Here is a 22,521-nt window from a genome sequence, read left to right as displayed (position 1 = left end):
ACAAGTATAGACAAATCTCATTCTGCTTTATATTATTTTATAGTTTGCATCCAAATTAACTCTGTATTCTTTCTATAGAAGGCCCTCTATACACATGTATAATACCAAGAAAGATTTCCAAACATATTATCAAAGCTTATTAAGTCCACAATAAACAATACCATATTTTTTTGATTTGGCAATTTATGTTTGAACAGGCTGATTTAAACCATAAACCCATGCATAAAAATAATTGAATCCACAGTAAAAATCTGTCAATACTTAATGCATGGCAGCAGCATCACACCTTCCACAAAAGAGGCACAGAATTGAAGGGAAATTAATAATCACCATTTCAAAACAATGACAATGGTGTACAGAGCAGTCTGATAGCAGTAGTCCTTTTTCAATGGCTTACAGGTAAGGCAAGGCCCTCATTGAGGTAAAAAGCATTGAAAAGGAGGAAACTCCCATTGTAAGCACTGGAACATTATTAATGTTCAAAATGAAACACACCCATGTTGTCATGATGACTAACACGATGCATCCACGTGTATTGTCACCAACTAGGGGTTGAATAAGTCATAGCAGCGAGAATTTAAGAAGTGGAGAGAATAATTTCTGGTCCAGTTTCATCCCTCTTAGCTAAATTGTTCCAGCAACGTGGTGTGATGTTCCTAAGGTGTGATCCTTTGGTTTATCGTTAGGGCTAACGACGTACCACGCATTTTGGATATCAATGAGGGAATTGACAACACGGTTGGTCCAAAGTAAGTCAGGTCAGCTGAAGGAGGAGGACTACCAAAAAGGAAAGATGAAATAACAATGCACCCTGAATAGACACGAGACAGAGACAGAGAAAGAGAGAGAGAGATATATAATCCATTTGTAACCACTACCATCACTACTAAGCACCGTGTACAACAGCATTGTCACTGTCATGGCATCAAATATCAGAGACACAGTAGTAGGCTCCTCTTCAAAGGCCCTTGTTGAAGTAGACGTGTTGTACACTCTCGCCATAACGCCCCCTGATGGAGTCTCTCAACTCCGGCTCCAGTTTCGACACCGCCATGGAGCTGGGAGGGGAAAGAAACCAGTTAGAGAAATTGTCATCCAACCTGCGATCCAACTGGCAATCAGTGATGAGTAAGGCGTGGCCAAATGGATCATGAAACATTTAACATGTGTAACAGGCTAGTTACCAGTTCTGGGGGAACAGGGAGCAGGCGGCCGGTACCATGAACACCAGGCTGGAGGGGGCAAACAAACCACTGGGATCAGTCTACACCGCCTTACTCAAACACATTACAAAAAATATTAACTTCTACTGCTGTCCTACTCACAACACGCCCACCAGCATCACTTGTAGTGGCCCATGAAGATATGTAATTTTCTATAAAACAAGAAAAGAAAATAGATACTATATAAATACATCTATACAATACATCTATTGGTGTGCATGATGAGACGTGGCAGTGTAGGATGAGGTTCTTACCTGCATGAATTTGTACTTCTCTAGCCTCTGCATGATGATTGGAAGAATGACTAAGACGGGGAGAAAAAGGTAACATAAGAACGTTCAAAACGTATACAATGCAGACCAACTAATTGATGATAGACATGCACATAAGGATACTAAAATACCAAAAAATTTGCATACTCATGCCAGGCGCTGCCATTGTAATCCGTGACAGGATCACTTGAGAAATGCCCTTAACTGCTGCTTTCTACAGGGTAAAACAAAAGGGTTACATCATAAAGCAGAGGCTACAGGGCAGAATCTGCTCCCTAGGTGCCCATGCCTGGAGCCCTGCCAGAATTTACATTTAACCAGGTCTTCCGCAATACCTTAAATTAACTATTCCAAAACATTATGCCGAAAAGCAGCATTAATTCCATTTGGTTAATAATGCTCCAATCAATGCATTTAAAGCAACAGTAAAAGTACAAGTTTCCACCAGATTTTTTCTTGACCAGGAGAAAACAATATGCTCAAAGCTCTGTCGAAGTATATTTAAACTTCAGCTGGTGAAGTCAATAAAAAAACAATGATGTTATGGATTAAATTGTGGTTGGTAAATGGGGTATAAACGGAATAAACCTCTCCGGAGCGTCCCACCATGGCCACATCACCACCCCTTTGTATTTTCCGATAATGGTACAACCTGTGGTTTAATCCTTGCATCGAATTAAATAGTTTTTTAGAAAAAAATTCAAATAAAAGAATATATATATATATATATATATTAAAAAATAAAGCTTTGGCTAGGAGACTTGTGATCTCCAGCCATGTAAGCGTTCATCCTAGCAGGTACACCGCTAAAGCTTTAGATAAGCCAATGTCCTAATAGTTTAACCAGTGATCCCCTACCCAGGTGCATGAGGCATAAGCTGGTGGTTACAAGACCTAGATGCTCCCATTTGAAAATAAATACAAACCAAAGCTGAGAGACCTACCTTTGAGTGACCAAGCTTGTTGCCATTCTCATCTGTGACTGCAATGCCATTCAGGATCTCCCTGAGAGAAGAGACAAATACAAATATAAAAAAATAACCACACACAAGATAAAACATTTACAAAATAATAATATAAAGATCAACTGAGATTATTGGCAAATAAAGCCTTCCAAGATCACTCCTCTAACAAACTAACTCCTCTGCCAACATCCACATTTCAATAACCTTCAATAAAACCAAACCATATAAATAACTCGACTCCTGCTCCGTCAACACTGGGGCACCAGAACCGGCTGACTCACTGTTGCCTCATCATGGGGATGTTGACGCAGTTAGCCGAGGCCACAGCTGCGAACGGGACCCAGCGGGCCACGAGGGGCGGGGCTTTCTGCAAGACAACAGCATCAGCAGGTCAGAGGCTTGTGAAGAGGACCCGCTGGTCTGGTACCCATCACATCCCCGAGGTTGACCACGCAAATCACCCTGTGCGGCTGGGCAAGACGTCATTCCTCCCCACTGATTGGGAATGTTAGTGAGGGTTGGGGTGGTTTTGTTTTCTTAGGGCCTGTGCACACAGTACACTGTTTTCAGGGAGGGTTTGAAGGGGAATGGGAGGATTCATACCTTTGTGTAGAGGTTGAGTCCGACGGCCGTAGCCAAGGCTGTGGTGGTGGCGGTTAAATAGGCTACTCCGATCTGGCTGGAATAAAAACATGAAAACGGAAAAAAATAAATCAAAGCATGACAAATGGATTAACGTGGAGCCTGAACACACGTGACTGAACCAATTATAACCAGCTTAACGCTGATATACTTACTTGGTTTCCCTTCCCATAGTCCTGTGAATAACTGACTTTGTTTAATTAACAAGGAAAACATTTTCCAAAATCGTAAGGCCCATGCATTTGCAGGTTGTGGAAATATGTGCGTGAGAGCTCATGTTATCACAGCAACTCAACCCTCCAACCTACAGCATGGGGGTTTGTGACCTACTTCTGGGAGAAACTAAGAAGATGCAGACTTAAGGCTTCAACTATTGATCCTAGCTACGGACTCACCCAGTCACAGGGGCATAAACCATACATGCACTAAGCTATTCAAGCTCCCAGAGCAGTAGCTTTATAACCATGGTCTGTTCTCTCCTCATATAATATTGTGATATAACATACATATGGCAATCAGTGACAATGCAAAGTGAAATCGACTTGAGTATTTGCAGAACCACAAGCATTGCTTGGAACTGCCTCGGAGGGCACTAATCATGTGCATTGTCCACCCTGTCTCCCCCTGCATGTTTCTCACTTGGATGTGATGGGCGATGCGGCATTGCGGTTGGTGTAGTTCACCAGGGCATTGAAGGACTGATTCACCCACTGCCAGAACACCACAGCAGGAACAGTCCTGGGAGGGAGACACGGTAAGGCGAAGACACGGGAGGGTTAGGAGGACAATGCCAAACACGACCACATTGTCTCCGCTGTGTGTGCATGCCATGCGTGTGTTTCTAACCTGTAAAACTGCAACATGCAGCCGGTGATGGCCATGCCCCCGGGGACCTGGAAGGACATGCGGCCGATGATGTTCATGCGGTCCCCCGTGTCCGGGTGGAAGGCAGAGTCGTAGAGCTTCTTGGCGTAGTGGAGCTGCTCCTCTGGGGTTCCTGGGGGAACCGAGCCCGCCCTGCAGGAGTTAGGAGTGGAGTCAGAGTCCAGAGATTCACGTTCATATGCAACAGATGGTTATATTTCACAAGCAATATCAATATGTTGGAAAAAAACAACAACATATTTTTATTATTTGATCAACCATACCTGAAATAAATAAAAAAGGTAGAATCAAAGCACAGACACTATATAAATGAATGGCAGGACCACTACCAACAACGCTTTTGCACGCCACAGAAATGCAACACAACACTGCATGGCATCTACATGATCCCAATATGGTGGGCACAATGTACGATGAGTGAAGATTACCTGCAGCTCTCTACCAACGCTTTGGCCTCGTCCAGACGCGAATCCGGCAAAAGTGCTGTTGTGAAATCCGTAATGTTAAAAAAGTGCTTCAGTCGCCCTGTGAACGTGGTTAGGTCCCATCGTGGCGCGTCGATGTCAAACGAGCCCCCAGACATGATGGTGCTGTTCTCTTCACCACCGCTCCAACTGAAATTGGCTTCCCAAAAGCTTCAGTCGACACCTGGAGGACATAATGCAATGTTTTGCTACTACAATAAAGAACAATAAAGAGCAAGGTGCAGACTCCTGTTCCTGGTAACTAAATCCAGACATGGATCAACTTGGAAAAACAAACTAAATACTAAATCGGTCACTAGAAGGATATTCTCCTTTCCAACTTATCCAGGGGTCAAATTGAACTGTAGGTCAATGTCCTGAGCATGGCCAAGTTTGCCCCTTCGCAACCACTGCTCTTGAGGGGATTTACACTAGAAATCATTGACCAGCAACTGTTATCTGCCAAAAAAGTCGTTCCATAGTTTTAAGCCTTTGATTTATGTTTGTTACAATCCAGTTGAAAGGTGTCAAGGGCCCGCATCAACGCATTGTAACTACAGTCTATGAATGTAACATAGTAGCAGCAATTCCCTATCAAACTACAGGGGCCATCAACAAAACAACACATCAGCCAAAAGGACAGATTGTCAGGAGAGGATGCAATGGCAGCTGAAGAACATATTAAATGTGGGGGATCAGGGGGAATTCTCTCTAGAAGAAAACTGTTGGGCAAAAGCACAATTTATATATTACAATGATTGCACGCTTGGAGGCACCCCTGTCCTGAGGCAGATTCGAACCTACGGGAATCAAACCGGCTGCGGCTAGAGCTGTTTGTTTTCAGATGAGGGTCAAGGTTGCATCTGCAGCTGGTAGAAACGGCGGTGTCTTTCTTAGAAGGCCGACTACAGCCACATGAGAGCTGTTGATTAACATGTAGGGGGGGAAAAACGAAATAAACTATATGCTACAGACTGCAATACGATAAACCAGTTATAAAATGTGGGCCACATGTCAGGGCTGGCATAACGTGGCCTCTCCCTCTTGACAAAGTACACATGCAAGTCGTGTTGCAAGCGAAGTTCATCTTTAAAACTATTTTACTTGTAGGTGTTTCCTGTCAACCTGTACTGCAGAATGCTGCATATAAACAGACCCGACTGACCATAACACCAGCCGATGCACACATTAACCCAACTTTAACAAAGCCTGCAAAAAGTTTGATCGAATACGCTACGTCTTCGTAACTCAAGTATACGCTATGTTTCCCTGGTAGATGTGTAGGCTAACGTCAGCCAGTCGGACAACATAGGGTGATGCAACTGCTACTCACATTACTGGGATATGTGTGCCACACAGAATCGCCGTTGCAGTTGTATGTCACGCCGGTAAAATGAACTGCGATATAATCTGAAACCCCAAAAATAGTGTACATACCTCTCGGAGTCCTCTTAAACGTTATACAAAATAACCTGTTCAACAATCTATTTGTCTTGTATCGTTGACTTGTATGCGCACGTGGCGAACTGTCGTCCAATCAGAAATCGGGGCAGTTCCCAGTCGAAGATCTATGCAGTTCATCCAGTTGACAGTTAAGTGCATAATAATTCTTGATTATTAATGGAATAATTATGAATTTCCAACAATAAGACAAGCATTAACACACTATTTTACATATAAATATAAAATGAACATATAAAACGATGTACAGGAATGACGACATCTTTATAATTACTAATGCTGTAAAAATAAATATTAGTACATATGCATTTCGGACAATATATGTATTATATATGTAAACGACAAACCAAAACATCAAACCCGTTGAATCTGAGCTGAAGGAAGCGACCAGGCGGCAGTGTAGCGCGCTGCAGCCAGTATTGCCAGATTGGGCGTTAAATCTGGCCCAATCTGGCAACCACTGACCGGCGGACGACGGAGGCACGCGGCGCCGTGAGCGTGGTACGTCATCACCCCTAGTAACCTCGGCAGCGTCTTGGGGAGATAAGGCAACAAGATGGTGAGTTTCATTTATTGTGATATTTGGATATTCCTTTTGAAATAAGCGCCCCGGTGTGTGTCGACTTGACAACAGTAAGAACGCGCTGTGTCCGCTCGGTCCCCCTGGGCGCCCTCGGCGCGGAGTCTTTAGGATAAATACAGATTTTTACTGCAAACGCCTCCTCCTGTTGCTCCGTTCATTTATCACGGGAGATTAGCCTAGCCCGTTAGCGGACAAGCTACGTGTAAGTCCCGATCTGTTGTGTACCAGCCACCCCCACCTGATCTCGAATATCACACTAGCATGTACTTTCTTAGTTAACCAGTCAGACAGAAGATCCACTGTTGTAAGCCTGCTTGTCTGTGCTTTTGGATTTAAGTGTGGTAGCGCATCCTTTAAACTAGGAAAGGATGGACATTGGCCTGTGGTGTGTTGGTGGAAGGGATACCGCTCCACAGTCACTATAAGGCATTTTACCACCACAATGCCTGCCCTGTTCGATGGCAAGCACTATCTGATGGTGGATTCGGCTCAGCTTACTGATGTATTCCCACGGATGGCTTCGTTGCAGGGATTGCTGTCGATTTTGCGCAAACTGAAGAGCACGCCAGACCAGGAGGTTCGGATCCTCTTACTGGGTCTGGATAATGGAGGGAAGACGACCCTGCTCAAGCAGCTAGCGTCCGAGGATATCAGCCACATCACACCCACACAGGTATGAACACATTTATAATCTCGTTTTGGCCACTACGAACTAGAAGTCATGGCAATGTAAGTACTAACAATCATCACTCGTCTCGTCTCATCGTTTTGTTTCTGTTGATCTTCCGGACATGTGCAAGGGAAACAAGCTCTTCTTTGTTGTTTGAAACGATTCAGGGTTTCAACATAAAAAGCGTGCAGTCTCAAGGTTTTAAGCTGAATGTTTGGGACATTGGAGGCCAGAGGAAGATCAGACCTTACTGGAGAAACTACTTTGAGAACACTGATGTCCTAGTGAGTACATTCTGGGCGATGTTTTTATTGTGTTATTCTAAGATACAGGGCCTGTGTTTATTGCATGCCGACTGGCCAGGCTACCATGTTTAAGAAACCCACCATTGTGTTTCAGATTTACGTCATCGACAGTGCTGACAGAAAAAGATTTGAGGAAACGGGGCAGGTATTTCAACTATTATTTCTCCTGCTAATCTTGCTCGATACCGTCCAGCAATGCTCTATAAATCTGGTTCCGTTAAGGCAGTACAAAGAGGCTCTTCCTACCACAAATGTGTGTGTGTGTGTGTGTGTATGTTTGGTCCTGCTTGTTCTCCAGGAGCTGGCCGAGCTGCTGGATGAGGAGAAGCTGAACGGCGTTCCGGTGCTGATCTTCGCCAACAAGCAGGACCTGCTGACCGCTGCCCCGGCGTCCGAGATCGCCGAGGGCCTCAACTTGCACACCATCCGGGACCGCGTGTGGCAGATCCAGTCCTGTTCGGCCCTCACCGGGGAGGGGATCCAGGTGAGTGCACTCGTCGAAACGCGCCCCCTTCTAGTCTCTCCATTAGCTGTGTTCACCTAGCAGTCATCTTGGTTCTACACTGTAGCTGGGTGTGGGTTCAGCCCCCAATCTCGCTACGCTGTAGAACCAAGAGGGCCGCTAGGTGAACGAAGCCAGTATAACCATTTCACCATGACAACTCTTGTCTCTCTTCTCTACTTTCATTTTTTTAGGAAGGAATGAACTGGGTCTGCAAGAGCGTCAATGCTAAGAAAAAGTAGCTCTGTTTTCTACTGAGCAGGACTGGAAGGGAAATGTACACACACACACGCACACACAACCTGCACCCTCCTGATATGTTGCTTTGAATGTACACACACACACACACACACACACACACACACACACACACACACACACACACACACACACACACACACACACACACACACACACACACAGCTATATTCCAACATGGACTTGAAGAGGATTAAACCAACCTGCATCTCTTTGTTTTACTTACACTAATTAACCTCAGTGCAGCTTTGTTTGTCCCTAAACTAAAAAAAAAAGAAAGTGTTTTCGGTTTTTTATTTTAAGGAAAAACACTGCTCTTACCAGCTGAATCCGAGCCATTCCCATCTCTTTTCCTTCATTTCATAGGAACCCCATTATTTCAGGAATTGCCTCATTGCTCACTGAAACTCACTGCAATGTTTTGAATTTAAAAGGGTACACTCTGAGAAGCAACTACTTTCCCCTTTTTGTTGATGTATCTCTTGGGGCTAATTGATGAGTGTCTCTCCACTTTAAGATGGCTCTGTCTTTTTATACCATTCTATGTCTGTTTGCTTTTCTTGCAATGGCTCTGTTTGAAGTGAGGTATATTTTTGTAATTCTTTATTTAAGATCATGTAGGATGCATACAAAACCTAAACATCTACTCTGGTGTATGTGGGGGATTTTAATAACAATAAATGCTTTTTACTAGGTTGAACTTCCCCTGTAAAAAGTTGATACATGTTCATGTATGTTTGAAAAATAAATACGAATTTTAAAGATAAATGGTAAGACACGCTAAACTTTTTGTGACGATCAATTGTAAATACCTTGCCCCTGTTTTCATTTGTAAAGTTATGCACATGTTGTAGAGTATACGTTAACACAGCTGGGTTTGTAGGCTTTAATGTTGACATATCTAATGTGGCAGATTTGTAACATATTTACGCAAGTAATGTATAACTTTGATAACTTTGTGCAGTTCTCTCTCTTTCTGTTGTTAATGGAAATCATTCTTGGTCATTTCCTTTGGAAATTCCTGAATGATATCAAAGGATCGAAGGTAAGGGAAAAAAATAAAAGTATGACAAGGAGAAAGATGTTTCCAGAAAATGAATCTGTTTCTTTTCAAAACAATAAAAAATTGCTTAATGTGTGGAACTTTGTCATTTATTGTTGGTCTCTACATTGAGGATGGTGATTTGTGTTCTGTCTTCTCAGTTATTGGCCTTTTGGTGCTAAACTACAGACACACTTGGCAGGTATCAGCTTGCCGTGACACGTGTCACAGCGTTTGAAGAGGCCTCTGCAAGAGACGGAGCTCAACAACAATGATAATATAGGATTGAATACCCCCATCAGTGATGGTCCTCTATTTGATATCGCTTTGACTCAAATTACAAGTCTGACAAAAATGAGGAGACAGCAATGATTAAATTATTGTTATTCTCATATGAATCAATGCCTAGGACCCCAGCACCCAAAAGTTGTAATGTTAGTGTCAATCCTTGGTCTTAAAAGTTTATTTCAGTGTTATGTGTATTGAAGACAATTTTACTCGAATATGGGTCTTTAACCATTTGTTTTCCATGCTCTCATCAATGATGCCTCAAAAGTTGACAAATTCCAAGGTGGTGGCAAATATACTCAAATTCGCCTACACTAATCCCTAGGCATGTTACAAACTCATGCCATGACTAGACCCAAGAATGCTCTGAATAATTTCTTAGTTTAATAATTAGAACAGTGTCCATTCTTTCAGCGGAGTCCATGTCTTCTTTTGGTTGACCTAATTGTTCTAGAGGGCATTCCACCACACATCTACTTTGATCTCAAATGATTTCATAGTTGCCGACCGTCATTGTCAGGATGGTTGACAGTGATCCAGCAAAAGGCCGAAAGCTCTGTCTCCATCTGCTGGCCTCCGAACATCCATGGAGCCATGCCAAAAGTTGCAACGCTTTGAGGATAATGAAAAATATAAATATATTACTTTAAGGGCCCGCATGGGTTCAAAAATATCAAACAGTCCCTTTGGCAGGTTTCGTTCAGCCTTTCATGTACAGGCGCCTGATGAATCCTTTGAAGCCGAACACAAAGTTTTGCGGTTGTTTTCTCAGTGAATAAAAAAAAAGGTGTTTTCTCTTGTTTGCGGGAGTGTGTGCGTGACTTAACGAGCCAGACACTGTGATGCATAATCATTCAATTGTAGGCGAAATTAATACTGTTTAGCAGCTGTGTCAAGACTGTATATGAGTTATAGGGCGAAGAGGTGTGTGTGATATAAAACTATTCCTGTAATTCATGCTGAACCTATGACACCAGAGTTCCTGTTCTCTACCGAGACTTGCTGACAAGAGACTTGAGAGAGCCAAGACATCTGCAGCTCTGAACAACAGAAAGTTTGGAGGCTACAGCTTCAACAGGATATTCCATGTGACTCATGAAACATTCTGATGTGTCAATCTTTACATTTAACATCCCGAGGACATTTGAATGTAGGCCATGGTCTGTCAATTTTTCAAGGAGCAGATCTAACAGTAGCAGAACAAAAATATAAACATGCTAATCTAATCAGCTTGAGGTCACCATACCCACGCAAATGGAACCATTGGGATGACAACTCAAACTCTCAGCCGTGCTGTCGTGCTGCAGACCAACCCCATCCACGCCTTCTAGCCACACTCGTACTAGGCAGGAGGACAGGGACATAAAGAGGGCGTGGCTATGTATCTGTACACTAGTAGTTGTATCGGGGCAATACAAACCTGGGGGGGGGGGGGTGTAATACAGAGATAATAAAAGAGAAACGCACTTGAATTTGTTGATTTATTTGGATCCCTCCTCCAAAGGACATGTCTAATTTCTTTCCATTTCACAAAATATTTACAAAAAAGATACTTTTCTGTTGGCTGACTGTTCACAACCCAGTTTTGTTTTAGGATGCATCCTTTCAAGCAGCGGAGTCTCCTTCTTTAGAAAAAGTTCCCAGAAAAAATCCTTCTACCCTTCGCACGTTTTTTTTTTTAAAACTCCATACAATTTGCCATCGTTATTTTTCTGAGTGCTTGTAAAAAAATCAGCTTACAGCTGCAAACAGGAAGCCAGGACCTAGTGTGCTTGTTGAGAGGAAGTGACATCTTTGCCCTGCAGCAAGTACAATTAAAGCATTGTCAATCACCCCAGATGCTTTTGTCGATTAGTTTGGTCTGTCCAGCCTCGAGTCCGTCGCCTCGACCATCTCTACTGGTCGAAGAGTCACAAGACACAAGATGACGGAACCTACGAATGTAGCAAATAACACAAAATCTTATAATGACTACTCAATGGAGACCGGTTCCTTCAGACACTGAACTTAGTCCTACAAGGAAGTCTTGTACCCGACCGGGGGATTGGATCCTCTCTCTCTCTTGCGAAGGCGAGAGCCAGGAACGGGGGCCGGATGGGGACCAGAGTCAGTGGTCTGCCAGCCCCTCGGATGCAGCTCCGATGTCCTCTTGTGGGTTTTGCATCAGTAACCCAGGCATACCAAGGTGTGACCAAGTGCATTGTGGGTCGTTCCGTACAGTGGAGGAACGTGGAAGAGCGGTTTGTGTTGGAGCCGTGCGGTACATCCCTGAACTCACCGAACGGAGGGCATAAGTGCAGCAATGGGAGACAAACCGAAGCCGACGGAACAATGGGTGTGCTCTACTTATCGTCTCCTACAGGATCTGTCGAATGCAGTCCGACGGGCCGCGGACAGTACAGAACACGAAAACATAAGGCGGTCAACCCCAGGACGACTGGTGAGGAGAGAAGGGGGGGGGGGGGGGGGGTTCTGAAGAACAATATATTAGGGGATTGGATCACAGACGCAGAAAGGGGCTGAATGAGCGCTATGCAGCATCCCCCTTATCAGCTCTCGGCTAAAGGGAAGCTTCACCGCGGGCCTCCGTGTCCAAACCAGTGTGTGGCGCTGTGTCTGAAAATGTCGTGTCGAGCTAGAGTTTAACCGGAAGGATGCCGTGAGCCGTTGAGAGCCCACACTTTATGTAGAATACGCTACGGGAGCCATAGACTGAGGCAAAGAAAGAACAAACAAGAAAATCAAATCATTCAAAGATAGACCCTGCCCCCGATATTGTGTTCATGTGCTACATGTGTGTGTCTGTGTGTGTGTGTGTGTACAGAAACAAGTGTGTAGATCTTAATGCTTTATTTGAGTGACGTGTTTACTATCCGGTCAATAGAACAAGGTAGGTTTGCCTCTATTACTAAGTGTGTGTGTGTGTGTGTGTGTGTGGGTACTTGGTGTGGGTCTATGTTAACTGGTGACATAGTGCTTTGCAGAGGGCTGTCCATAGAGCCCGTAGAAGTCTGCGTGTCTGTGCGTCTGTGAGGCGTCTATCCAGTCCCTCACTGCCAAACCCTGCATGGACGGACCCCCAGAGGCCAGGCCCGGTGGAGGAGGGTAATCCTGGGCACTGACCCAGGGGAAGGAGCCTGAGCGTGGGTAGGGAGGATGGCTGCGGTGGCCTGACACGGACGGGACCCCGGAGCAGTAGCAGTTATCCATTGTGCACACCAGGATCTTACGGCTGCCGTACTGCGGAAGCACGGCCTGCTGGGAAGAATGGGAGGAGCTACTGCCACCAGGCGGGAAGTGGGAGGAGCCAAACACAGAGCCGGAATGGTGGTTGGTCAGTGAGCTGCTCCCACTTCCTGTTCCGCTGCTCTCGCTGATGTGGGGGGGGCCACAGGGGCCTAGAGGCTGCTGATTGGTAGACTGGCCCTCTCCTGATGTAGAGCCGGAGCCCAGGTAGGGCTGCTTGCTCAGTGACGAAGAGGATGAAGAGGAGGCGGAGGAGGAGGAGTCTTTGAAGCCGGCGGTGTTGGCTTTCCCAGTGTTCCCGTTTCCATCCGGGAAAGCAGTGGAGTGTTTCCGTTTCTCCGCCCCACAGGCGGAGCTCTGGCCGCTGGGATACGCAGGGACTGACTGCAGGAAGGTGGAGGATAGGGTAAGGGGAGCTGGGGGACGGAGGAGAGGTGGGAGATGGGAGGCGAGGAAAGAGGAGAGGAAAGAAAGAGATAAGATATCTGTTGGCATGACGGATTGCGTCAGGCGTCTAAATCAGCAAACACATGTTAACAGGAATCCTGTGGGAACCCATTGGAAAAGTAAACAACCATCCTGTTGGGAAAAATCCAAAGGACAATCCAGATTGTCTAGCAGGATTCTGGAGAAAGGACAGCATTATCGAGCAAATTGCTTCAGTATTGAGTTTATTGGCTTCTTCCTCTATAATTGATGTTTTCTACAAATGGTTTCCTTATGATGTGTGACGGCTAAAGACGATCACCTCCTATCTATATCCTGTTGGCAGTCGTAGTTTAATGGTAACCAGCTGCGGACCACATCATATTCATTACAAAGAAATGTTACCGGCCCAAAGCATTTCATACGCTGGTGTGGTTCGGCTGGCTTGATATGTATATACGTGTACTGTCTGTGTTGTTATTAACGAAACACTAGGCTTGGTATGTGTGCTGTATGTGTGTACTATGGCTCATTCATGTACAGTACATACCATTGCTGTAAAAAAATCATATTTATCAAGTAATCATCCCACTGCTCTTAAAATGCTACTATGTTTTATTAGCTGCTTAGATACAGGCACAAATAGCCTACTAGCCAGCTAACGTGAGCTACGGTTTCATAAACTAAGCCGGCTACTGGCTAAAGTGAAAAAGCTGTGCCCCCCATAGACACAGAGTCCTGCACGGCTGCAGTGATAACAAGGAAGGAGCCAGAAGAGAGCGACCATCCAAGTGCATCAACATACCAAGACAGACATCTATGCACCCTGAACCCTACACCCTGAAAAACTACATTCTACTACATTCTAACACTTGCTTGCTTGTCTTCCATTCTAGCTCAGCTAGCGGCTCCAGAAAGAAGGCCGATACTGAACTCAAAGCTGAATCAATTTTAAAAATAATGGTGTCCACTGTCTACACGCTAGAATCATGCTAGAAAATCAGTGAATAGGCCCTTTGGTCCGAAACATTATCCTTTAAAAAAAGAGGAAAGGCCTTCTCACTCTAGGATGGCTACGAGTTTAAAGTTTGTAGCAATAGATTTAGTTATAGAAGATAATATTAATTTACCTTCCAGCGTTCTTCTCAAGCTTTTCTCTCTCTTCAGGAGCTCCGAGAGGAACAGCTTAGAGTTCAGAGTGCCCACTTTGTACGGAGGGAGTGCGCTGCCCACCGAGGCCTGAGACCTGCAAACACACGCAGAGGGAGAAGCTTCCACTTAACATCCAGAAACCAACCCAACAGCACACTGCCATCCTTATTACTAATGTAGACGTGGACGTCTCTCAAGTACACGCACACACACACACACACACACACACACACACACACACACACACTGACCTGTCCATGAGGATCCTGATTGGCTTGGTGTTCTTCATGAAGCTCAGCTCCTCTGCCTTGTTGAAGGCCGTCTGGACCGAGCTGAGCAGCTTCTGGGCCTCGTGCCGCTGCTCCCCCAGGGCCAGCACCTGGGCCGTGTTCTCCTGGAGGAAGCGGGACTGTGCCCGGTCCAGAGCCTCCAGGGTGCGGCCCAGGTCCTCCTCCAGCAGCTGGTGCATCCGCTGGTACTGCACCCGCGCCTCCTCCTTCAGCTCACACACCCGGTCCTGGAGTGGAGAGGGGACACACACACACTTAGTTATGCACATAACATAACAGGATCTGGTCATTTTTGCTGTGTTGTGTCAAATCACATTTACACTAATACAGTGTTCACATGTGTGTGTATGTGTGTGTGCATATTGTTGTGTGTGCTTGTGTCTGTGTTAGTGCGTGTCGTTGTGTGTGTGTGTGCGTCACACGTACCTCCACCACACACTTGTCTGAGTCAAGTTTGCACAGTTGCTCTTCGATGTCCTGCACCCTCTCCTCCACACGCTCCTGCTGCCTCAGCAGGTTTTGCTGTGAGAAAGAAAGGGAGAGAAAGAGAGAGAAAGACTTGAGTCTCCATCCAACGCCCTGTAAGTCGGGCTGAGGGGAGGGGAGGGATGCGCTGTCATGGCAACCAACAGCTATTTTGTGTTTGCATGAGTGAGTGAGGAATAATGGGAAAGGGAAGGGGGGGGAGTTAAAAGAGGGAGGGAGTAGAGATAGAGATAAATGACCATAAAGAACCTGGGATCCTCCCAGCATTGCCCTCTCTCCCTCTCTCTCCCTTTCCCTTCCTCGGTGGACCCTCAAAGCTGCTCTGCTGCACCCCAGCCACACACACACGGGTCCCCGTGCCTGTGTGTGTGTGCACTGTAAAAACGATAACTTGAAATTGCTGGTCTTAAAAGGATTTTTACATTGAGTGAACATAAAACTACAAGTTGCACTGTAAACTGTTTATTTGAGCTGTTTAAACTAACTTCCAAACGTTTCTGGTTAAAAGTTGATCTCACTCCATAAACTGAGTTGGCAAAATAAACAAACACAAATTGAATCCTATGGTTCCAACTTCCCATGCGTTAGCGCCCGGAGGTGGTGGGATAGGTGGTTGATTTCATGCATGTTATTATTTCACTCCTCCCCTGTCCCTCTTAAAGTGCTTGGGACAGGGGGTCCGGAGACTGGTGGGCGAGAGGAGTGTGTATGAGTGTTGGTTGGAGATAGCTGGTGGTGGTTGAGTTTTTGTTGTTTTTGGTTGTTTCTACTTGTTTTAGATTGATTGGTTATTGATTGATTTATTTTGATTGTTTCTTTGGTACAGAATCCCATCTAGGTGGGCTTCTGTTTAAAGGGTGTGACGACCCAGGTGGGTCTTTGACCCCGCCCCTGCTGTTTGTATGCCTGTGTTGCTCTCCCTACTAATTAGGAGATTGTCGGCAGGTGTGGGTTGGACCGGGACCGCAGTATATAGAGCCTGCCCAGACAACAGACCTGGCTTCTTCCTCCTCCACGCATTTGATTTCCTTTGTTCGTAACACATGGACTGATCTTCGCATGACCTTTTTGGTTACTTTCATTTATAATGACTTGCACCACACTTCTTATATTTATTTCAAAATAAATTCTTTGTTGTTGAAAGGGTGGTCTCCCCAGTTTATGTTGCATGCATAGAGCCGGCATGTCACATTTGGGATCCTATGAATCCTATGGCATCCTAAGTTTTAAAGCTGTTTATTACCCTCATGGTGAAAAATAAACACGCTAAATTGTTTAAAATGAAAAAGCTGGTTTATTGTCCATTTGTGTAATTGTTAATAGGATTTCCTTTCCTTTGTAAGAAAAACTCTAAATGGATGTTTTTACACATGAATTATTCAATATAATATTGACTTAGAATTCTTAGTGTGTACAACTAGATTTCTGAAACTTTCATTGTTATGAAAGACAAGTTATGTGGACCAAAAAAACTTAGTTGTCTCAACTTTGAAATGAGCTGGTACAACTATAAGAATTAAGTTGGCACAACTGTGTGATATTTTCTTCAAAACATAGAAGTTTGAGTTGACATGAAAACCCCAAAATCCTGTGCAGACAGTTGCCTTGAAATTTCAAGTTGAATTCACTTTTATTTTTACAGTGTGTGTGTATGAGGGACCTGCGAGTCATGACAGTGTTGGACAACAGCCTGCGTTATTTCTGGGACGGTGTCAACGATAGCAGAAGCCGGCTCCAACCAAGCTAGTGCATCTCAGAGTCTCAGCCATGCGAGCAGGAGAGGGGAGAGAGGGGAGGACAAATGCCACAACCCTGGGCCTCACACTGAGCCGGGGCTAGGGGGCTGGAATTCCCTGACCTAAATTTGGCTCGCCATCAGAGTTTATATGTATTTTAATAGTGTATGTGAAATTGAACTTCCCCATGCTCAATAAACTATACTTGGACTTGGAGTGGGAAGGTTCAGGTGAGGTACTATACACTCCAAAAGACCTCAACATAGTTTGTAAGTCAGGAACAGAACTGTTCTGTCTGATCATGTCTCCCTCGGTAGTTCTTTCAGCGATGAGACCTACAGGTCAGAAGCCCCAGGCCACGTGCACAGCTGCACCGTCCCACACACATAAACATGTGCATGCACGCACACACACACACACAGGCATGCATGCACTACCACAGGCACGCACACAAAGGCACGCACACTTACGTACACACAGAGCAGTATGGCTTAATCTAAGCAAGGTGTCTATGACCTGATTGTGCTGATTGATAGATTAAGGTTCAGAATAATAAGAGGAGGAGGGTGCTGGGTCAGGGAGTAGCGCAAGGCAGGAAGAGGGAGCGTGCGAGCATGCGTGTGTGCGTGCGAGACAAACCTGGGTTGTGTTGGGGCTGTGCATTTGATTGGTGGTTGGGGTGTGTGTGTGTGTGTGTATGTGTGAGTGCATGTATGTGTGTATGCAGGTTTTGTTCAGCTCAGGCTCAGCGGAGCAGATAGCGGCGCTGTGGGGCAGGTCCGTGGTCGGCTGAAGAGGGCTGGGATGCTTCGGGAGAGGGGGAGTCAGGGGGCTCAGGAGGGTGACCGGGGTGAACGCAGCAGTGGGAAGGGTGGAGGATTGGGGTCGAAGGGGTTGCACTTCTGAGGGTGAAGAGGGGTGGGTGATCTTGGTGTGTTGGGGGTGGGGGGAGGAAGGGGAGGTGGGATTGTCCCATTCTCCCCCTGATACCTTGCAGGCAGAGCAGGGTGGGGGAGAGGCTGAGACGAGGTGGACAGAACCAGGAAGACAACAACCAGGCCGACGAATCGCTGTAATTTTCATTCACCCCCGCCCCCCTCTCTTTCTGAAGAAGCCCTACTCCGTATCCTCCTCCCTCCAGCACAACACACCCCCAACACCACCACCCCCACCCCCCTCCCCCCCTCCTCACGGCTGGCGATCCCAGGCTAGGATGCACCTGTGCTGGGGAGATAAGGCAGCCTGAGAGCCTCTCATTGTTCCCTCCCCAGCCGTATTGTTCGTCATTCCGCAAGATGAGAATGGCTTTAGAATGGATCACAAATGAAAAATGCACTGCCTTAAAAAGATAGACATGGAGGCTGTGAAAAAATACACTCAAATTGTAATACTTTCTCAAATTGGGTGATTGGGTTTTAGAACAAACCAACTACTGTGATGGAATTTCCAGTGGGAAGCTTAATTTGGTTTGGCATACAGATTTATGTGCAGCATGTGCAATTCATTAGCAGTATAGCATGCAGTAGATCTGTGCACTATCAAAAAAACATCAAACAGATGCTTTGCCGTGGTTGCTTTCTTAATCAAAATGTAGTTAAATACAAAAGGAGATGAGAACGTTTACCGCTGAAACGACCTGTGTGGTTCTACTGAGATGACTCAATCAAACATAGGGTATTTGGTGTCTTTGACCCAATTGCATCCTTGATTAACGATCAGCAATCACTCCCCTTAAACTGCTAGGTTCACCGCATACAGATTGAGATATCTCAAAGACTCTCCAAAATCCTTACAATGCAACATAGACCAGATTACAATATAGAATGCCCTGGCGTGTGATCATGTTGTTGTCGTCAATAACTGCGTGTACATGCATGAGTGTGAGCAGATCAGCAGATCAGTAGATGACTAGTAGACGCCTCCCAGTGCGTGGGGCGAGCTGTGGCGATGGCCTGTGTGCGACGCGTCCCTCCCTTACCCGTATGTCATTGCGCCGCAGCTCCACGTCGGTGACGGCGTGCCCGTGGCTGGGGTGGCAGCGGGCGAAGCAGCAGTACTGGCACACGGCGGTCTGCTCCGCCTCACAGTGGTACAGCCGGTACTCGTCGTGCTGGGGGCAGGTCCAGGACCTCACCGCCTCAGCCTCCACCAGCAGGTGGCCCAGCGCCGAGCAGGGCTGCTGCAGGTGGGTCTGGACGTGGGACTGGCAGCAGGGGGCGTTGCAGCGCAGGCACACCTTGACGGCGGGGAGCGGGGGTCCGCGGCGGCACAGGATGCACTGCAGCGGCGGCGCGGCGGGCTTCTCCACGCTCAGCGCGTTGTACTTCTCCACGATGTTGGACAGCTTGTGGTTCTTCTCCAGGCTGGGCTTCTGGGAGTACGCGTGGTTGCACTCGGGGCAGCGGGCCAGCAGGGAGTCCTTGGCCCAGGCCTCGCTGATGCAGCCCCGGCAGAAGTTGTGCTTGCAGGGCAGCTGGATGGGGTCTGAGAAGACGTGCAGGCAGATGGGGCATATCAGCTCTTCCTCGAAACAGTTCCTCCACGTCTCGGCCATGTCAGATGCCATCGCGGCGGTGTGTGCAGGCATACACCGGGTTCTGTCGCCTCCTTCTGAGCCTCGGCTTGCGGGCTCGGGATAGTCTTTTGTGTCGTCGATATGAATGTGATATAGAAAATTAGTTGTTCCAGAACTCTTGACGTTTCTTGACACTGAACAGTGGGGTAAAAAAAAATAATAATAAAGAAGGAATTTCTGTGATTCTCAAGATCAGTTCTTTTTTTCTGGTTCCTGTGACAAAGTGGGTCCACAGAATTCCTCAAAAATATACTATTGGTGAGATAAATCTCCCTGACAGATGATCTGCTTATTGCTGGAACGTGAAGACAATTTCTATAAAAGCAGAAGGCCTCGGGCAACGATGACTACAGCATTGTGATTACCACACTCTGATGAGGGTGATGCAGATTTACAGTAAAGGGTGCCTTTCTTTCTAAATCAAAGACACGGGGCCTATGCTTTCGTTTGAGCTTCTCTGTGTTAGCATACAGGAAGCAGCAATGACATTGTTGTCATCAAAAAAAAAATGAAACAAGGCAAAGCGTACCACCACGTCACGTTGTTATATCTATAGATTACCACATCAATAACGTATGAAATGATCTCAATCGAGCAAAAACACCTGATCCCTGTCAACGTCGGGTCTTCTTCGGGTCTTTCCTGAATTCTTCGTTTGGTTTTGATTGATTATCCGATAGATTCACACACGGAACGAAACCAAAACACTATCACTGCGTTCTCTCCACACGCTCCAAACAAATATATATATATACGGAACTGAGGGCTATCAGTATCCCGACGTTATTTGTACGTGTTAAATAATCACCATGCAAGTTAATGGTTATTATCAGTGAACAGTAAATACGACAATCTGTAGAGTCTGGATCGTCCGAATTACAATAAAAACTAAACGTCAAGGCTTTTAGTCAGTCGCGCGTTATAACATAACATACTATTATACAGATGAAATACACGTGAGGCTTATCTCCTGCCTCTCCACACCGCGCTACGTTGCAGAGGACTTTGACACAATAGCGACATAAAACTGACTATTCTGTTTGATGAATAATAACGCCTGCTATGTGGCACGAGCGAGGCTCGCATATCGTTACACAAGGCCTCGGCTTTCCTTACAATAGTCAGTTTTCTGTCGATAATAACGCGCGTTTACCCTCGCTGGGGTAGAAAACATACACCGGGCTTAATTTAAAGGATATGTACTGCATAGTTAATCGTTTCATAGCCGATTCGGGTTCACGCGCACAAAACAAAGGGTTTTAGAATCCACTGGAATGTCGGCTCCTGTCGCGAGCCTCTGGTTTTCACCGACACATCTATCAAATATCTATCCACCGAAACGTTATATTTTGCCCTTTTCTACGTGGGTCGTTTCTTCTTGTACATTTCAGACATGGTTAAGGTAGCCTTTGGCCTACAATCTTAATATTCACTTCCTTAGCTTGATTAGATCGTGCAATTATCTCAGACGTCACCTCGCCGTTTTCCACGAAGCACACGTAAATAACCACTGTATTATGAATGTATATGCATCCATTTGCGTAATTACTAACCTATAGCGTAATTGTTCATCCTAGCAATCATTAATACACACAATTGATATAAATATAAAAAATATACCCTTCTAATCTTAAAGGGGACGTCGCTATCCTGTCCTTGTTAAGGGTAGCTGTCATCAGCCATCTTGCAATCCTCATTAAAAAAAAAGAAAGATATTCGCTCTGGAAAGACGAAAGGCTGGTCCAAAAAAGCGTTTCGTTGGCTGACCTATACAGGAACATAAACGCAAGACTCCGTTGTTATAAATAACGCATTTTCAACGTTATAAGTCCGAAGGTATAGGCCAGATGTGACCATTTAAGAGGCATGGTCTCGACCTTCTTTCCTAGAGACGAGGCCCCTTCAATAGTAGGCTACATAAATCCAATACGCCTTTGAATAATTATTTGTGTTTTCTCTCCCCCTTCTTTCTCTCGGGCAGGCTTTGGGGAGAGGAGGAATGCAGGCAAGCTGGACTAGTCTCAGTAACAGCAGCTCCCCCACCTTCCGGATCAACGCTCAGACTGTCACGTGACCTGTCACACAACCGATGTGTGTCACGTTTTTTACCGGGAGGAGTTAAGAGAAACGAAGTGCGTGTGTGCGCGCGCGCGTGTGTATGCATGTGTGTGTGTGAACGTGTGCGCGTGTTAACGTGTGCGTGTGTGTGCGTGTGCGTGTGCATGTGCGTTTGTGCGTGCGTGTGTGCGTGTGTGTGTGTGTGTGTGTGTGTGTGTGTGTGTGTGTGTGTGTGTGTGTGTGTGTGTGTGTGGGGGGGGGGGGGGGGGGGGGGGGGGGGGGGAGCCATATAGCCATACTGAGTCTAATGCGTTTGTTAAAATCTGGAAAGTTATATTTTATTATAAACGGCGTTTCACATAAAAACAATATGTATCTATTCCGTTTTCCCGAACCTAATTGCTAGATTTTCGAGGAACGCCGAGGCCGAATAACCACTTAAAAAAGGGAAAATATCAATCGGAGAATACATTTTTCCAAAGTGGACATTTGAAATATTTCGGACATATGGACATAAAATACAAATAATGCTTTTCATTTTGCAAAACTTTCAAAATACAAACACAATGTCAGATAATCGAATTTACACTTATTTTTCTACATAGACGAGGTGACTTTTATGTTATCCAAATATTACACACAATTGTATTTGGCCGCCTATCATAATATTTACTTCAGATATGTTTACACAGTTTTCAGAATTCAATTAATATACCTTTTGTGTTAGGATATATTTTTGTAATTTCACGGTCTCGATAGCCGCACTGAAGCAGCGCAAACAGTAGCTTCACCTCTGTACTTTACAACAATTAGCCTATGTTCTACACGCGTTTATTAATGAACAGGGGCAAAGTCGAAAAAAGTATTGTTACGAAAACCGGTCAAATACCTATTGTAATCACTTAAGAAACTAGTACATCTGGTGATGTCACCAACTACATCTGTATTGGTAATTCTGCACTAACATTTCATTTATTTTGGACAATTCAGGA

The 22,521-nt window shown here is 45.5% G+C and overlaps 3 protein-coding genes across 5 annotated transcripts; 1 reads left to right on the top strand and 2 right to left on the bottom strand.

Annotated features, from left to right (window-relative positions):
* Window positions 1-66: 66 nt before the first annotated feature.
* On the bottom strand, window positions 67-6,279 carry sfxn2 (sideroflexin 2). 2 transcript variants are annotated; one of them, XM_084485833.1, is made up of 12 exons: window positions 6,260-6,279; window positions 4,416-4,635; window positions 3,949-4,119; window positions 3,742-3,840; window positions 3,064-3,139; window positions 2,742-2,827; window positions 2,440-2,500; window positions 1,643-1,709; window positions 1,478-1,527; window positions 1,326-1,375; window positions 1,185-1,232; window positions 67-1,058 (listed from the first exon to the last, which is right to left on the bottom strand). In XM_084485833.1, exons 2-12 carry the CDS (start codon window positions 4,568-4,570, stop codon window positions 959-961), a joined length of 963 nt encoding a protein of 320 aa, XP_084341959.1. In that variant the 5' UTR covers window positions 4,571-4,635; window positions 6,260-6,279; the 3' UTR covers window positions 67-958. The 2 variants fall into 2 exon arrangements, with proteins under 2 accessions (XP_084341959.1, XP_084341958.1); XM_084485832.1 differs by lacking the exon at window positions 6,260-6,279 and adding an exon at window positions 5,889-6,205.
* A 38-nt stretch (window positions 6,280-6,317) lies between these two features.
* Window positions 6,318-9,364, top strand: LOC311367028 (ADP-ribosylation factor-like protein 3; the record flags this gene model as incomplete). 2 transcript variants are annotated; one of them, XM_084485835.1, is made up of 6 exons in its annotated part: window positions 6,318-6,471; window positions 7,025-7,168; window positions 7,333-7,449; window positions 7,565-7,615; window positions 7,769-7,954; window positions 8,167-9,364. In XM_084485835.1, the coding sequence occupies 6 exons, from the start codon at window positions 6,469-6,471 to the stop codon at window positions 8,212-8,214; spliced, it is 549 nt and encodes a 182-aa protein (XP_084341961.1). In that variant the 3' UTR covers window positions 8,215-9,364. The 2 variants fall into 2 exon arrangements, with proteins under 2 accessions (XP_084341961.1, XP_084341960.1); XM_084485834.1 differs by lacking the exon at window positions 6,318-6,471 and having other exon boundaries at window positions 7,010-7,168.
* Window positions 9,365-11,027: 1,663 nt separating this feature from the next.
* Window positions 11,028-21,504, bottom strand: LOC311366707 (E3 ubiquitin-protein ligase TRIM8-like). Its single transcript, XM_084485510.1, has 5 exons — window positions 18,875-21,504; window positions 15,101-15,196; window positions 14,636-14,901; window positions 14,363-14,478; window positions 11,028-13,222 (listed from the first exon to the last, which is right to left on the bottom strand). Exons 1-5 carry the CDS (start codon window positions 19,481-19,483, stop codon window positions 12,519-12,521), a joined length of 1,791 nt encoding a protein of 596 aa, XP_084341636.1. The 5' UTR covers window positions 19,484-21,504; the 3' UTR covers window positions 11,028-12,518.
* Window positions 21,505-22,521: the final 1,017 nt, after the last annotated feature.

This window comes from Micromesistius poutassou (assembly GCF_964030765.1).
Source record: "Micromesistius poutassou genome assembly, chromosome: 21".
Taxonomy (NCBI): domain Eukaryota; kingdom Metazoa; phylum Chordata; class Actinopteri; order Gadiformes; family Gadidae; genus Micromesistius; species Micromesistius poutassou.
The sequence above is the reverse complement of the archived record's forward strand: the minus strand, read 5'-3'. Positions and strand labels throughout refer to the sequence as shown.

What these genes read in the sequence shown, in the direction of transcription:
- sfxn2 (XM_084485833.1), bottom strand. Translation starts at nt 4,570, where the DNA reads ATGTCTGGGGGCTCGTTTGACATCGACGCGCCACGATGGGACCTAACC. An exon ending in GCATCGCCCATCACATCCAA is followed by an intron (nt 3,140 to 3,741) that starts GTGAGAAACATG and finishes TTTTTATTCCAG; the next exon opens with CCAGATCGGAGTAGCCTATT. An exon ending in TCCCTGTTCCCCCAGAACTG is followed by an intron (nt 1,059 to 1,184) that starts GTAACTAGCCTG and finishes TTCCCCTCCCAG; the next exon opens with CTCCATGGCGGTGTCGAAAC.
- LOC311366707 (XM_084485510.1), bottom strand. Translation starts at nt 19,483, where the DNA reads ATGCCTGCACACACCGCCGCGATGGCATCTGACATGGCCGAGACGTGG. An exon ending in TGCGGCGCAATGACATACGG is followed by an intron (nt 15,197 to 18,874) that starts GTAAGGGAGGGA and finishes TCTTTCTCACAG; the next exon opens with CAAAACCTGCTGAGGCAGCA. An exon ending in ATCAGGATCCTCATGGACAG is followed by an intron (nt 14,479 to 14,635) that starts GTCAGTGTGTGT and finishes GTGTGTTTGCAG; the next exon opens with GTCTCAGGCCTCGGTGGGCA.